At 34.9% G+C, this 17,700-nt stretch overlaps 1 protein-coding gene across 1 annotated transcript in view; it reads right to left on the minus strand.

Annotated features, from left to right (window-relative positions):
• The window catches only part of BRIP1 (BRCA1 interacting helicase 1), a 187,754-nt gene that overhangs the window by 157,322 nt on the left and 12,732 nt on the right, over positions 1-17,700 (minus strand). The window contains 1 exon segment of the mRNA XM_065897689.1: positions 17,156-17,275. Within this exon segment, the coding sequence (XP_065753761.1) occupies positions 17,156-17,275 (120 nt within the window).

Raw genomic sequence — 17,700 nt, forward strand, 5'->3', positions numbered from 1 at the left:
CACTTCCTCAACCTGATAAAGACCATATACAAAACACCTACATCAAATATCATTCTTAATGGTTTTGTTTCCCCCTAAGATTTGAACAAGGCAAAGATGTCTACTCTCACCACTCCAATTCAACCTTGGCATATCCTAGCCACTGAGATAAAACAAGAAAACATATTAAAAGCCAAACACTAAAAGAAGTAAAATGTTTATTAGAGAATGAAAACATACAGCTCTGTATTCTTAGGAAGTCCTATAAAATCTCCAAAAGTATCAGCTAGCTCCTAAAAAAAAAAAAAAAAAATCAGCTAGAACCAAAAAGTGACTTAGCAAATTTGCAGGTTACATGGTCAATATAAAAAAATGAATTCTATTTCTATAATAGCAACACAAAGGAAATTATAAGTGGAATCATACAGTATTTGTCCTTTTCTAACTGGCTTATTTCTCTTAGCATAATATCTTCAATCTTTGTTGCAGCATGTGTCAGAATTTCCTTCCATTTTAGGGCTAAATATTCCATGTATATACCACATTTGTTTATCCATCCATCTCTCGACAGACACATAGGTTCTTTTCATCCTTTGGGTTTTGTGAATAATACTGCTATGAACATTGGTGTACAGGTATGTGCTTCAATACCTGCTTTCAATCCTTTGGGATATATACCTAGAAATGGAATTTCTGGATTATATGGTAATTCTATTTTTAACTTTTTGAAAAACTGGGAATAGATTTTACACTGAAAATTATAAAAAGGAAGAAACTTAGAATGAACTCTCTGGTGTTGAACTGGAATTGGATGTATTGTTATAAATACATAATTTTGAACATATAAATAGAGAAAAATATATATCTGTAAGTATATATTTGTCTGTGTGTGTGTCCACGTGTGTATATACACACATATTACAAAGACACGTATTGCCTAGTTCTGTCTGCTGAAAGGGCCTGGAACAGCAACCCCAATAGCAATGGGCAAAACCAATGCTGAAAACTTGGCTTCTATAAGTATTTAAAAGAAACCAGGGTTCTCTGAAAAAATGGATGAATCCAGGACTGGGGTGGGGAAATGACAAGATGGAGATGACCCTAGAACATCTTATTATGCCAGAAAGCAAGTAAGTGCTCTGAGATAATGGATACATGTCAGAAAGACAGAAGCAACTTAACTGAACTCGCACTTGAGTATTTAAACAAATCATACAGTAACAGATTATCACTCACTTAATAAAATGTAAAATCACGAGTCCATAAAGATAAATATAAAATTAATAAACTGAATGCTTGATGAGGACATGCTATTTATATAGTTTCAGAGTTCCTCCCTACAAAGTCCTCTTTAATTATGAAGGGAGAAAGATAACTTTACAGTGATGCCTAGCAGATACTATATTAATCAAGTTATCAAAGTAATCATCAGTAATGAAACAAAATGAAACTATTTGCCACCTCATAGGATGCAGTAGGTAGAATGCAGCATCACTTCTGTGACATTCTTGCCAAAGATATATAACTTTAATCTAATGATAATAAAACCCAAAGTTGAGAGACATTCTAGAAAGGCTATAATCTTCTTAAGTGTCAAGGTCATGAAAGACAAGGGAAGACTGAGGAACTGTTCCAGACTGAAGAAAATAGCAAAATGACAACTAAATGCAATGTATGATTCTGAACTAGATCTTTCTGCTATAAAAACTTCATAGAGACAACTTGCAAAATTTGATCTGATTCTGAGTATTAGATAACAATGAATCAATTATAATTTCCTGATTTTTATGGTTATATTGAAGAATGTCTTTGCTTTAGGAAATAAGACACTAAAGTATTCCAGGGTGATGGAGCATCACATCAATAACGTACTCTCAAGTGGTTCAGGGGAAAAAATATATATTTGTATTGTATTTTCAATTTTTGTAAAATTTTGTGACTATGTGAAAATCTTTAAAAACTTTAATAAGTAAATCTACATATCTATCTGTCTGTCTACTGGTCAGACAATTCGTCAATTAAAGTAGTTTTCTGAGGTAAAGTTATCTTTCCATACCCACTATCAATGAGTGAAAAGCTTCTAAATGGCAATTATAGATTCTATTATCACTAAGTATGTACACACGTCAGCTAGATTGCTATACGTATTAAATATTTCTACAGATCAAGAAAAATAACTGTCAAATCTTTCTGGAACATTCACCAAGTTCATTCAACATGATGAAGATTTGAAATTTTTGAGAATTATCCTTTCTATTTCCAGTGTAGAGGTCACTATTATGTCTTCTACAAGCTCTTAAAAAATCATAATTATTGGAGCTGAAGGAAACTCACTCAAGCAATTATTCATCCATTCTATCATCCTGCCCTTAGGCAAATTTGCAGATAAAGCAAGAGGTTCTCACTAATGCCGCCAACTTCTGGCCTCACTTACCAAGATTAAAATAGCATAGGACAAGGGTTGGTAAACTTTCTTTAAAGGGCCAAAGAGTAAATATTTTAAGTTTTGTTAGCCATATCGTATGTCACAACTACTCAATTCTACCATTAGAGCACAAAATTAGCCACAAACAGTAAGCAAATGAATGTAAACTGTGTTCCCCAAAATTTATAAAAACAGACAGTGGGCCATATTCTGCCCATGGATTGTAGTTTGCCAACTCCTAACATAGAAAAAAAGGGTTATATCAAAAAAGTATGCATCAAAGTAAGAGTTAGATTTCTAAAAGCCTTTTCTATGACCATGATATATTAGGTGAAAAATAAATGCTATATACGCTATATACACTATAATCCAAATTTTGTTGGGAACTTCCTGGCAGTCCAGTGCTTTGGACTCCACACTTTCACTCCCAGGGCCCAGGTTCGATTCATGGTTGGGGAACTAAGAACCTGAAGTGCAGCTAAATTAAAAAAAATTTTTTTAATAATAAATCCTATCCAAATTTTGTTTTTAAAAAAGTATATGCATAATGCATATTATATACAGATATACATATATATTTTTTAATGGCCAAAAATTCTTCTCATTTCTATATGTAAGCCCCCTTTGCAAGGTCACTTTGAAGCTCTTCTCACCAAGAGGTGAACTCCTGGGCTTCCCTGGTGGTACAGTGGTTGAGAATCCGCCTGCCAATGCAGGGGACACGGGTTTGAGCCCTGGTCTGGGAAAATCCCACATGCTGCGGAGGCACTAGGCCCATGAGCCACAACTACTGAGCCTGCGCGTCTGGAGCCTGTGCTCCACAGCAAGAGAGGCCACAATAGTGAGAGGACCACGCACCACGATGAAGAGTGGCCCCCGCTTGCCACAACTAGAGAAAGCCCTCGCACAGAAACGAAGACCCAACACAGCCAAAAATAAAAATATTAATTAATTAAAAAAAAAAAAAAAGAGGTGAACTCCTTACCTCAAATCTCAGCTTGGCCATGTGACTTGCTTTGGTGACTGGGATATTAGGAAATGTGGCATAAACAGAGGCTCAAGAGGTATTTTGCACATTGGGGTTTGCTCTCCTGCTGTTCCTGGAACCTTGGGGCCACCATATATATAAGCTGGGATTAGTCTGCTGGATGATGAGAGGTACCCACGCCATGGTCCCATGGTCCTAGTCAACTGCCAACCAAGCCTAAGAAGCAGAGCCGCCTTGCTGACTTGCAGCTGACCTGCAACTGACCACGGATGCATGAGTGGACCAGCTGAGATCAGCAGAAGAAATGCCCAGCTGAGCCCAGCCTAAATTGCTGACCCTCAGAATAGTAACCTAAATAAATGGTTGATTTGTTACACAGCAATTGGTAACAAATTGTGTGTGTGTCTGTGTGTGTCTGTGTGTGTGTGTGTCTGTGTGTAAAAGGATAGCAAGCAAAATAACAAGGGGTTGATACTAAGGTGATAGTTGAATTACAAATTAATGTTAATAACTTGAGTATACATTTTGGTGGTTTCCAAATTTTCACTAAGGAATAGATAATGCTTTTGTATTCAAAAAAGCTCAATGTCATTAAAATACATACAATAAAATTCAACATCAAAAAAGTATTTTTCATTATTTTCACTAAATATTGAGAGTCTAAGAAATATGGACATTCTTGACCTGATACATTTGAATGAGTTAACAGATTTTAAGCTCTATCAGAATTTGGAGATAAATAGTTACAGATATACAGAAAACTAAGTAAATGACAAGACAAATATTAAGCGCTAGAAAAAATAAAACCTGGTTTGGGGAAAGAACTGTAATCATAATCTAACACTTGGCTCAGTTTTTAATGATATTTACATAATTACAATAATGTAAACATCAAATATTGTGAGGCTTGAGGGGGAAAAGTAATGAGAAAATTAGAAAGGACAGGGGACTTCCCTGGTGGTACAGTGGTAGAGAATCTGCCTTCCAACGCAGGGGATGTGGGTTCAATCCCTGGTCGGGGAACTAAGATCCCTCATGCCGTGGGGCAACTAAGCCTGCCCGCCACAACTACTGAGCTCACGTGCCTCAACGAGAGAGCCCGCATGCTGCAAACAACAGAGCCCATGCGCTCTGGAGCTCACGTGCCCTGGAGCGCACGCCACAACTAGAGAGAAGCCTGCACATTACAAATACAGAAGCCCATGCACTGCAATGAAAGATCTTGCATGCCTCAATGAAGATCCTGTGTGCTGACGCAGCCCAAAAAAAGAAGAAAGGACAGTAGGAAGACAATGGAAGGTATCCAAAACTGAAAATTCAAGAAAAAGGCAGAACATGCTTGTTACTTTTTTAAAAAATAGATAAATATCAGAATAAACAGGTAAAATGATTAAGTTATTGACTTCAGATGGGGGAACTGGTAGAGACTAGAACTAGGGCAGAGGTCTACTGCTTTTTGTTTGAAACCATGTAGAACTCTTTGACTCTGACTATACACATACATGTTTTGAAAAATATTAAAATTAAAAAAAAAAAGGCCAGGAACCAATCCAAGTATATATAACAATTTAGTATATGATAACAGCAAAGGAAAAATTAAATCAGGAAAAATTATTCTTTAGTTGACCCTAGGACAATTGATCATCTATTTGGAAAAGAATACAGTTAGAACCTGGCCTCATACATATATTAAAATAAACTCTATAAATAAGAAGGTTAAATGTAAAAAAAACAAAAAACAAAATTTAACTATAACAGAACTATGAAAAATATCTGTTGTAAATTTATACAAAAAGATCCAGAAAGATTCTCATGAAACTGTTACTCTTGTTCACTTCTGGGAAGCAGAAAGGGGGATGGAAGTAATAGTTTAAGGGAGAATATTTAACTTTTTACTCTGTACTGCTTTATATTGTTAAAGGTTTTTCAAACAATGTATATTCCTCATAATTTTTTTAAAATTTGAGTTTAAAACTTCCTTTGACTCTTTAGTAGGTAAAATACACAAAATGTTTAAGATAATTTAATCTTCCCCAACTGCAGACTATTTAAAAGAAGATATTTTAAGGCCAGACATACTGAATAATAAAATCTCTTTTCTCTTGACAAGTTACTTTGTTTTTTCCTCATCAGCCAACAGGAAAACAAAAAATTTTCCCAGCCATTCCTTTTCTCTCCTTTCCATGAATCTATATTCAGCTCAATTTTAGAACTAGACTCAAATCACAGTTCTACCATATATCCATAATTGTGACCATTGTCAAATAATCTAGTATCTTTGGGCTCCAATTTTCTTATCTATAAAATGAGACGAATATCCGCTCTATTTTCTTCAGAGTTCTAGTTCTTCAGAGTTCACGTAAGGATATATGAGAGAACATACAAACTGCCTGGCACACGTACACGTTCCAAAAAGCTATCATTATTATTAACTGTCAAAAAAAATGTAAGTTATTGTTTTTAAGTGTATGGCATATAACGGTTTTCAAAAATTTTGCTGTCTTGAATAAACTATACTTCAACTAGATGGTCATATTATTTAACAGTGTGGTCACAGAGTAGCTACAGAAAACAAAAGTTGTTTCTAATCTTTCATTTATATTAAGCACCAATTTACCTCTTGGTCCCTGAAATCATTATTTGATCTTTTATTTTTGTGTGCTAGTACATAAACTACAACCAAAATGTACTGCAGAAGAAGCAAAAAAACATTTAAAAACCTGCTTTCAGTCTCCTCTATTTAACAGTACTGTCACACCTTTTTAAGTATATGGATCTGAGTAAAAGCTGTAAGCCACAAGAAATGGTGGTAAAGAGTACATTTTCTTAACTTTAGCCATTTTTCCATTCATTTATTCAACAAATATAAGCACAGGTCCTGTGCCAGATGCTGGTTATAAAAAAAGTGAACAAGAGAGACAATACACTTGTCCTTATGGACAGCCTGGCAAGGAGGCAAGTAAAACCATGAAACCTATAAATAAATATGTAATCATAAACTTTGGTAAGCATCATAAAAGGACAGGGTGTTGAGAGAGAGAGACTGAAAGAGGAACTAATATTAAATGAAATATCTACATAATATTACCTGTGAAAGTACATAAATGAACTGTCTTTAATCTAAAGGTCATCGGGAAGAGTTGATTCAGAGGCAGAAGAGTGAGGTGGCTGAGAGGATTAATTCTAGAGCGAGAATGCCTGAGTTTTAAACCAGCCTCTACTCATCAGCTTCGTGACATGAACTTAAACTATCTGTGACTCAATTTCCTCTTCTGTCATTGAAGAAAATATTAACACCTTCCTCATAAGGTTATTATAGAGATTCAATTAAATTCTTTTGTTTTATTTTGAAAATTGTCAAATCCACTGAAAACTTAAAAGGACCTGCAATAAGCATTAACTCACATGAACCTGTATTTACCAGGTAAATTAGTATTTCTAGACTATTTAAGAGTTCCTGAAACACAGTGAGCATTATTTCACTATACAAGCAGTTATTTTAAATAAAAAGTACAGTAAAACTATGAGAAAATGACGTGTAAAATAACAGCTTTTCAAAATAAATTGGTCATTTTCTCCTGAGAATATCTTCAGCATATTTCAAAATAAACTGGTCATTTTCTCCTGAGAATATCTTCAGCATGTTAAAGATACGGAGGGGAAGAGGGGGAGGAAAGAGAGGGAGAGAAAAAGAGAGACAGAGAGAAAAGAAAGTAAAGGCAGGGTTTAAGAGGAAGAAAAACAGCCCAAGGCTTTGCCCAACACCAACACTTTACCTGAAGATCAACAGCGCACTCTGCTGGACCCACCTCTTTTCTACACACTAGGCAAAAATAAACACTACTTTTTCTAAAAGTATATACACAATGTTAGCACTTGTTTAATAAACAAACAGCAGGTATAAGCAAAAGAATGTGTCTGTGAGACTACCTCACTCATTGTGAGGATTTGCTAAAAGAATTAAGAGAATACATATAAATAAATTCTAGAGAAAATGGTTATGAGTGGTAGAACAAGGTAATATCAGAATTTTAACATTCTATTCTAAAATATGTTTTTTCTTAACTATATTTTGACCACACGGAGACTGATGCCTCACTAGATCCTTGACAATATGAATTATCCTTGATCCTTGATAATATGAATTACCTGTATAAAAACATGAATCTAAAATGTAAAGAGGGACTTCTCTGGCAGTCCAGGGGTTAACTCTCTGTGCTTCCACTGCAGGGGGCATGGGTTCAATCCCTGGTAGGGGGAACTAAGATCCCACATGCCGCGTGGTGAGACCAAAAAGAAATACATACACAAATACATAAATAAAATGTAGGCAGGCAAGAATATACAATGGAGAAAAGGCAGCCTCTTCAATAAGTGGTGCTCGGAAAACTGGACAGCTACATATAAAAGAATGAAATTAGAACACTTCTTAACACCATACACAAAAATAAACTCAAGATGGATTAAAGACCTAAATATAAGGCCAGATGCTATAAAACTCTTAGAGGAAAACATAGGCAGAACACTCTATGACATAAATCACAGCAACATCCTTTTTGACCCACCTCATAGAGTAACGGAAATAAAAACAAAAATAAACAAATGGGACGTAATGAAACTTCAAAGCTTTTGCACAGCAAAGGAAACCACAAGCAAGATGAAAAGACAACCCTCAGAATGGGAGAAAATATTTGCAAATGAAGCAACTGACAAAGGATTAATCTCCAAAATATACAAGCAGCTCATGCAGCTCAATATCAAAAACACAAACAACCCAGTGCAAAAATGGGCGGAAGACCTACAGACATTTCTCCAAAGAAGATATACAGATGGCCAACAAACACATGAAAAGATGCTCAATATCACTAATCATTAGAGAAATGCAAATCAAAACTACAATGAGGTATCACCTCACACTGGTCAGAATGGCCATCATCAAAATGTCTACAAACAATAAATGCTGGAGAGGGTGTGGAGAAAAGGGAACCCTCCTGCACTGTTGGTAGAAATGTAAATTGGTGCAGCCATTATGGAGAAGAGTATGGAGATTCCTTAAAAAACTAAAAATAGAACGACCATGTGACCCAGCAATCCCACTACTGGGCATGTACCCTGACAGAACCATAATTCAAAAAGAGTCATGTACCCCAATGTTCATTTACAGCACTATTTACGATAGCCAGGACATGGAAACAACCTAAATGTCTACTGACAGACGAGTGGATAAAGAAGTTGTGGCACATATATACAACGGAATATTACTCAGCCATAAAAAGAAACAAAATTGAGTTATTTGTAGTGAGGTGGATGGACCTAGAGTCTGTCATACAGAGTGAAGTCAAAAAGAGAAAAACAAATACTGTATGCTAACGCATATATATATGGAATCTAGAAAAATGGTACTGACGAACCTAGTGGTAGGGCAGGAATAAAGATGCAGACGTTGAGAACGGACTTGAGGACATGGGGGTGGGGGGATGGGGAGGCTGGGACGTAGTGAGAGAGTAGCACTGACATATATACAAGTATCAAATGTAAAATAGATAGCTAGTGGGAAGCTGCTGCATACCACAGTGAGATCAGCTCGGTGCTTTGTGACAACCTAGAGGGGTAGGATAGGGAGGGTGGGAGGGAGGCTCAAGAGGGAAGGAATATGGGGATATATGTATGCACATACTTGATTCACTGTGTTGTACAGCAGAAGCTAACACAACATCATAAAGCAATTATACTCCAATAAAGATGTATTAAAAAATAATAAATAAGTAAAATGCAAGGAAAGGGAAAAAGCAGGGGACATTGGAAGGTAATTCATTTAAGAGAGGAGGTACTGACACCATTTTCTGACTTGAAGAGAGTGAGGAAACTGGAGATGATAGGAAGGTAAAAAGACAACTACCCAATTCAATTCACAGGTTGGAAGCTAAATTATTTTCATAAAAACTAAGAAGACTTAAAAGAAAAACAAAAAAGTTTAATGTCAAATTTAGAGGAAAACAGAAATCATTAAACTAATTTATCATTTAATTTATAGAGGAGAGTTTTCCAGATAATAATACAACTGCAGTTTTTAAATGTATGAAAACTGTAACATTTATATCTTTGTAGGGATAAGAGAACTAAACAATTAATATACCAATCCAAATAACTATTCTTCTAAAAAATAAATGCTCCCTAATATAATCTTATAAGGATCAAAATAGGAAAAGCATCATTAGAATTTAGAGGTATTACAGCTAAATGGGATATAAGGTATATTAAATCTAGTCCCACCCTCTTTTTCCTCCCATTTGAAGGAACAGGTCCTAAAAAGAAATTTTTCTTTCCCATGTTCCTCAATTTACTTTATTCAAATCTGTAGATAATCTAGATTAAAATATGATACCTAAATATGAGGTATATGATCTTTCAACGTAAGAAAAGTTCTAAAATATGGACTGCATTTGTAAAATTACTTTATCTAAAAGTTTTGGTGATAAACGCACTTCAGAAACTGATATAAAATAAATATTAAACATTATGAAACTACATTTTTCTTCTACTTTTTATGAAATCACCTATCCCAGAATTTACAGAAAATATTTTTCATGATTTATAGCAAGTCACTTTGCAATGATTTTAAAATGTTATACAATGGGGAAAGGACAGTCTCTTTAATAAATGGTGCTCGGAAAACTGGACAGCCATATGCAAAAGAATGAAACTGGACAACTATCTTACATTACCTACAAAAATTAACGCAAAATGGATTAAACACTTGGACCTCAGACCTGAAATCATAAAACTCCTGGAAGAAAACATAGGTGGGTAAACTCCTTGACAGAGGTCTTGGCAATAGTTTTTTGAATCTGACTCTAAAAGCAAAAGCAACAAAAGCAAAAATAAACAAGGGGGACTACATCAAACTAAAAAGCTTCGGCACAGCAAAGGAAACCATCAACAAAGTGAAAAGGCAACCTACTGAAAAGGAGAAAATATTTGCAAATCATGTATCTGATAAGGGACGAATATCTAATATACAAAGAATTCATAGAACTCAATAGCAATCCGAACAAAAAATGGCAGAAGATATGAAGAGACATTTTTCCAAAGAAGACATACAGATGGCCAACAAGTACATGAAAAGATGCTCAACATCACTAATCATCAGGGAAATGCAAATCGAAATCACAATGAAACATCACCTCACACCTGTTAAAATGACTATTATCAAAAAGACAAAAAACAGCAAGTATTGGCAAGGATGTGGAAAAAAGGGAATCCTTGTGAACTGCTGGCAGAATGTAAACTGATGCAGTCACTATGGAAACAGTATGAAAGTTACTCAGAAAAATTAAAAATAGAATAACCATATGATCCAGGAATTCCACATCTGAGAATTTACCTGAAGAAAATGAAAACAGTAACTCAAAAAGATATATGCACTCCCATGTTCACTGCAGCATTACTTATAATGGCCAAGATATGGAAACAATATGTGTCCATAGATGGATGAATGCATAAAGAAAATGTGGTGTGTGTGTGTGTGTGTGTGTGTGTGTGTGTGTGTATACACACACACACATATATATGTATATGTATATATACACAATGGAATATTATTCAGCCATAAAAAAGAATAAAATCTTGCCATTTGGGACAATGTGGATGAACATGGAGGATATTACGTGTAGTGGAATAAGTCAGACTGAGAAAGGCAAATTTGTATGTAAAATCTAAAAACAAAAACAAAAAAAACAAGCTCACAGATGCAGAGAACAGATTGGGGGCTGCTAGAGATGGCGGTGAAGAGCAGAAGAAATGGGTGAAGGAGGTCAAAAGGTACAAACTTCCAGTTATAAAATAAATAAGTCATGTGGATGTCATGTACAGGATGGTGACTACAGTTAATAATACTGTGCTAAATATTTGACAGCAGCTAAGAGAGTAAATCTTAAAAGCTCTCATCATAAGAAAAAAAAATCTTGTAACTATGTAAGGTGACAGATATTAACTAGACTTATGGTGATCATTTCACAATGTATACAAATATTGAACCATTATGTTGTATACCTGAAACTAACATATTAAATGTTAATTATACCTTCATTAAAAAAGAGAAAGAGAAAAAAAGTTGTACCAGAAACCAAAGAAAATTTCTAGCAGGGAAAAACATATTACTATACTCAAAGACTCGTTTCTTTAAATAAATTACCCCTACGCGTATCCCCATTATTCTTTATTATATTATATCCATGGAAATGTTTAGCCCTGGTTCCCTGAAAAACAAGAAGTATTATTCACTGCTAAATATCCATGTAAGATTTATTAAAAATACTACCATAAGCTTTTAAAATTAAGATGACAGCCAAAATACAAAAAACTACAGGTTTTCTTAACAATTTACTAAAATTCACTAACAATTTACTAAAGTACAAAAGGAAGAAACATTCACATTAGCTAAAACTTTACATTTTGTACTAATTATGTTTCTATTGTAACTGCTTACTCTATTTTTGTTAGAAACAAAAAAAATTACATTGAAAATACAGATCATTTTACCTAAGTATTTGTGGGGGTTTTCATAAAGTTACTTTATATATTCATGCTTTTCACTATAGACTACCAAAAAAAGAACAAATATTAGAGCTCGGCCATATGGTCTTTTCTGTCATTGCAAAAGTATTCTGGTGTCTGACAAATTTACTTTATGCATGCTTAATTAGTATGGCATATATCACTTATGTCTTCTTACAAACAAAAGTTCTGTTGACTAGTGAAATGTTACCATTTGAGTTACTAGAGTTAGTTGAGATTTAGCTTCTTCAATAAATCTTCAAACTTATAAGAAATTATCAGAAACCCATACCTTTAACATTATGAGTAATAAATCACCCATCTATGAAAAATTATTGCATTTCTAAAGCAATGTAGACCTATACCAGCTAAAGCCAAGGAAGAAAACTTGTAACTTCTGGTTTAAAAATAAAACTGATATAAAGATATAGATACACATGTATAGATACAATTATACTTTGCCAATAAGAAGATCATAATAAATGATCAACATAGTACATAACCAAAACAAGAAATCAAAGAACTTAGTTTAAAATTAAGATACTCAGCCAGGAGCACAGTAGCTCTGCTTATGGTCAAGTGGTCTCGATCCTAAACAGGTTGACCTATAAACATCTTTAACACATATTAAAAGAATTTGCTAATTATAAACCTAACTTCTGAAAATTAATATTATTAACCAGTATTATATAATACCTTTTATCAGCAGCATACAAATATGTAAGTATTTGCTGCTACTACAACTGCTGCTGATGATACTTTTACTACCACTTACCACTTAATAAGCTCCAAGATATGCCAGGTATAATCTAAGCACTTTATAAGTATTAACTTGTTTAATCCTCTAGCAGCCCTGTAAGATAGATACTATTACCATCCCCATTCAACAAATGGGAAAATGAAGTAGCAATAGTTTAAAACCTTAATCAAGGTTACAAAGGTTGTAAAGAGCAAAACTGTGATTAAAACCCAGGCACTCTGATTTGAGCTCATTCTCTTAACCAGTAAAAACAAAACGAAACAAAAAAAATCCTTAAAAAACAAAAAACTTTATCTTATTTTAGCTATTACCAATCATATTATTCTATATTTGATTTCTTTAGCCTTGAGGCTTCTACATATTTTTCCCCTCATCTTGGTGCCAGAATACTGTTTACATGGCTCCAGAATTTCTGAGGCATTTTAGAGAATGTATAATAAAGTAATTAGAGCATTTGCCAGAGCATCAGACTCCTTAGGTAGGATCTAACTCCACTATTTGCCAGCTTTGTGACCTTAGGCAAATTACGTACTTCTCAGAGTTTCCTTATCTGTAAGATGAGAATAACAATAGTACCTGCCTCAAAGTCATTATAAGAATTCAATAAGATTCTACCAACAAATATTTATTGGGCAACTAATATATGCCATACGCTGTTCTAGGTAGCCGAGATACCCGTGAAAAAGATTGACATTACATTCTAACAGGGCAAATAGATAATAAACAAGTAGACTAATAAATTCAAATAGTAAGGGCTATGAAGACAATAAGGTACAGTGAAAGAAAATGAGCAAGAAAACACTGGCAAACATAAAGCATATGTTTTTACTGACATTAAAAACTCCTGAGATGACTTCTCCAAACATAAGGCTTCTCTGAAGATAACTGACTATTCTTTTCCCCCACTCAGTATTTTCAAGAATTCAAAAGAAGGCTCTTTGAGGGCAGGGATTATGATATTCATTTACTCAGTCTACAACTAGGTTCCTGGCACTACGTTAGGTGCTTGAAACAAAAAGATGAATAAAACAGTCACAGTCTTCAAGAAGGTCTCAGAGAAACTGGTGTTGTCCATAACGGAACTAAGAGCCTGTGGAGAGGATATTAAGAGTAAGGTGAGTGTTAAAAACTGGGAAGTAGGGACTTCGTCGTGGTCCAGTGGTTAAGAATCTGCCTTCCAATGTAGAGGATGTGGGTTCGATCCCTAGTCAGGGAACTAGGATCCTACATGCCGCAGGGCAACTAAGCCCACGCACCACAACTACTGAGCCTGCGTGTCACAACTGGTGACCCCGCGTGCCACAACTATAGAGCCCACGCACTCTGGACCCCACATGACACAACTAGAGAGCCTGCATACCACAACTACTGAGCCCTGTGCACTCTGGAGCCCGCACACCACAACTAGAGAGAAGCCTGTACACCGAAACGAAGAGCCTGTGCGGCACAACGAAAGATCCCGTGTGCCACAGCTAAGACCTGATGCAAAGAGGAAATAGGCAATCTACCTGAAAAAGAATTCAGAGCAATGATAGTAAAGATGATGCAAAATCTTGGAAATAAAATGGAGAAAATACAAGAAACGTTTAACAAGAACCTAGAAGAACTAAAGAGCAAACAAACAATGATGAACACCACAATAAATGAAATTAAAAATTCTCCAGAAGGGATCAATAGCAGAATGAGGCAGAAAAACATATAAGTGACCTGAAAGATAAAATAGTAGAAGTAACTACTGCAGAGCGGAATTAAGAAAAAAGAATGAAAAGAATTGAGGACAGTCTCAGAGACCTCTGGGACAACATTAAACGCACCAACATTCGAATTATAGGAGTCCCAGAAGAAGAGAAAAAGAAAGGGACTGAGAAAACATTTGAAGAGATTATAGTTGAAAACTTCCCTAATACGGGAAAGGAAATAGTCAATGAAGTCCAAAAAGCACAGAAAAGTCCCATACAGGATAAATCCAAGGAGAAACATGCCAAAACACATATTAATCAGACTACCAAAAATTAAATACAAAGAAAATATATTAAAAGCAGCAAGGGAAAAATAACATACAAGGGAATCCCCATAAGGTTAAAAGCTGATCTTTCAGCAAAAAACTCTGCAAGACAGAAGGGAGTGGCAGGACATATTTAAAGTCATGAAAGGGAAAAACCTACAACCAAGATTACTCTACCCAGCAAGGATTTCATTTCAGATTTGACAGAGAAATTAAAACCTTTACAGACAAGCAAAAGCTAAGAGAATTCAGCACGTCCAAACCAGCTTTACAACAAATCCTAAAGGAACTTCTCTTGGCAGGAAACACAAGAGAAGGAAAAGACCTACAATAACAAACCCAAAACAATCAAGAAAATGGTAATAGGAACATACATATCCATACAATTATACTCCAATAAAGATGATTTTTAAAAAAACACCTGATGCAGCCAAAAATAATTAATTAATTACATAAAATAGAAATAAAATGTTAATTAAAAAAAAAAAGAAAATGTTCTTGAGAAATACAAGGAACATTCCAGATGGGAATCTAACTCAAAATTGGGGACACCAAGGAAGGCTTCCTGAAGGATTATCAGAAGTCAGACAAAAAAAGTGGGAAAGAGGAGAAAGGGCAAAAGAATGCAAAAAGTTTATAAAGGCCTAAAGACTGTACAGGTAAACAGGAGCTTTATAAGCCATCTAAAGACTTCTGGAATTTGTCAATGAGTTGTTTCATCCCCTACCCGAAAAACTAAAAATACAGACAGACTATATGAAACAATAGTTTTTAAGGAAGAGTGATCCCTGAGAGACGGGAAACAAATGAGATTAAGCCTTATGATTCTTTCAGCTTGTTGTCCTGAGAGTTTGCATGCTGTGGCATGGGGAAGGGGAACCCAGATACAGCCCAGCAAACCCAAGTTGAAGAGACACTGCTGAGAGTCCAGGGAGACCAAGAAGACTAAAGTTCACAGAGAAGAAAGCAGAATGGAGAGTGCTGCACAAAGAATGCACTCCAGAGATCTGCAGAAGGACCTCTCAAGTATCTAGTAGAGTACTGATCAGCACATGCCAATGAGGAAACAATCCAAGATAGTGGCAAGAACCACCTGAAATGACGAGACACTCACAGACAGCATGGAACAGTGCCTGTTCCCACCAGCCAGGCTGGAAAACTTCATAACTCATGGAGCATTAGGTAGAGGACTCAAAAGGAGGTAGCCTCTACTGAGGTAGCCCAAAACTAAACCCGGCTCAGGCCCTACCTAACAAATCCTAAAAGCAAGAACCAAAAGGATCAAGCTGATTCCAAGTAATTTAACTGCATCCCAGAGCAAAACTCAAGAGTACTTATAGAAATACAATAATATCCAGTACCCAACAAGGTAAACTTCACAATATTTGGAATTCAATAAAAAATTCCAGGCATGATTCCATTTATATAAAACTATATAATTAAAACATATTTCATTATACAATATCAAAAAGTCACATATACAATATCACCACCAATAAATATCATCAGAGTCTTTAAGTATCAGAAAACTGCTAAGCTCACAGTAGTATACACAATTTTTCAAAATTCTGATTTTTCACTGAAATCTGAAATTTTATCAGGCTCACTTTATTTTCGAGAATTACCGAAGTTAGTCTCAGTTATTCTTTCAAGTAAAAACAATGTTCTGTGAAAAAAGTGGCTAGTTCAGCTCACAATCCAAACAATCCTATAAGTGCTTTCCCTCAAGAAAACCATCCTACTTCTGAATGCAAAAGTGATTTACGAAAACTACTCTAATCTTCACACAGAATGTTAAAAATCTCAAGGGTGAAGATTTAATAAAATTAGTAATTTTTACTGCTTCATCAAGGACTTAAGTGAAACTGGCTTTTCTTAACTGTGCATTAACGACGGTGAAGAAAATTACTATTAATACAGGTTGATGCCACTACCCTTATTGTGCTAAAGCACCAACAGTTTTACCAACCTATGCTTTTGTACCATCAGTGCAAATGTCAAAGATGGTAAAAAAAAAAAAAAAAAAAAAAACAGGTAAGTAACATCTTAACATCACGATGAAAATACTTTTGACCTCACAGCCTATCTGGAAAAAAATCTCAGGAATCTCCAGAGCTCCCTGGACTACTCCTTGAGAAATGATGCCCTAAGGACACTGAAAGAACTCTAGGAAGTAGAGTTCACAAACATTAGAATGTAAAAGAGGAAAAAAACTTTCAGATCTCGTTCTAGTCCAATTCTCTTATTTTATAAATGAGGAAACTGGGGCACAAAGAGCATAGGTTTACCATCTCACACAGCAGAAGACATGTGACAGCACTTAGGACTTCTGAGTTGTTTTCTACTCTTCTTTGATTATACTATTCTTCATCTTTTTCAAAAATGGATTTAGCAAATTCCACATTTTCCTTCTTTAAACTGAACAATGGTATAAATACATACATTTTGTGGAGAAAAGGAGTTTATCTTTCCTAATGGGGAGTTGAGTTTTGTGGTCTTTCCTGAAGCAACTTTTGCATCCAAATGGTGCACCTCCTTTTCAAAACAATGACGTTTTCTAATCTGTAAATACAGAACCAAAATAAAACTTATTGTAACTAGGAAGTTTGATGAGGCTAGTTGCGCTCAAAGATCAGAATAGCTATAACGTATGTTTTCAGCATTAAAAGAAATGACTATTTCTCACTGGCAACAATCAAAAAGTTTCTAAAAACAAATAGGCACCTTATTATAAAACTTAAATAAAACAGAATACAGTAATACCTCTCAAATTCCGACCAAAATAGCTTTAATTAATGATGTGGCAAAACTATAGCATTGTAAAATGATCTTCCCATAAAACAGCCCCACCATATGGATACCAAGAATAGTATTATGGCAAAGTCCGATTACATATCTAATTGGAAAATAAAAGTAAATAAAAATGGAAACTTTATTCTAAATTGAAAAAAAAAAACACAGAATAAAAACTTTAAATGTAAATATTC

The sequence above is a fragment of the Phocoena phocoena genome, chromosome 19, assembly GCF_963924675.1.
Source record: "Phocoena phocoena chromosome 19, mPhoPho1.1, whole genome shotgun sequence".
Taxonomy (NCBI): domain Eukaryota; kingdom Metazoa; phylum Chordata; class Mammalia; order Artiodactyla; family Phocoenidae; genus Phocoena; species Phocoena phocoena.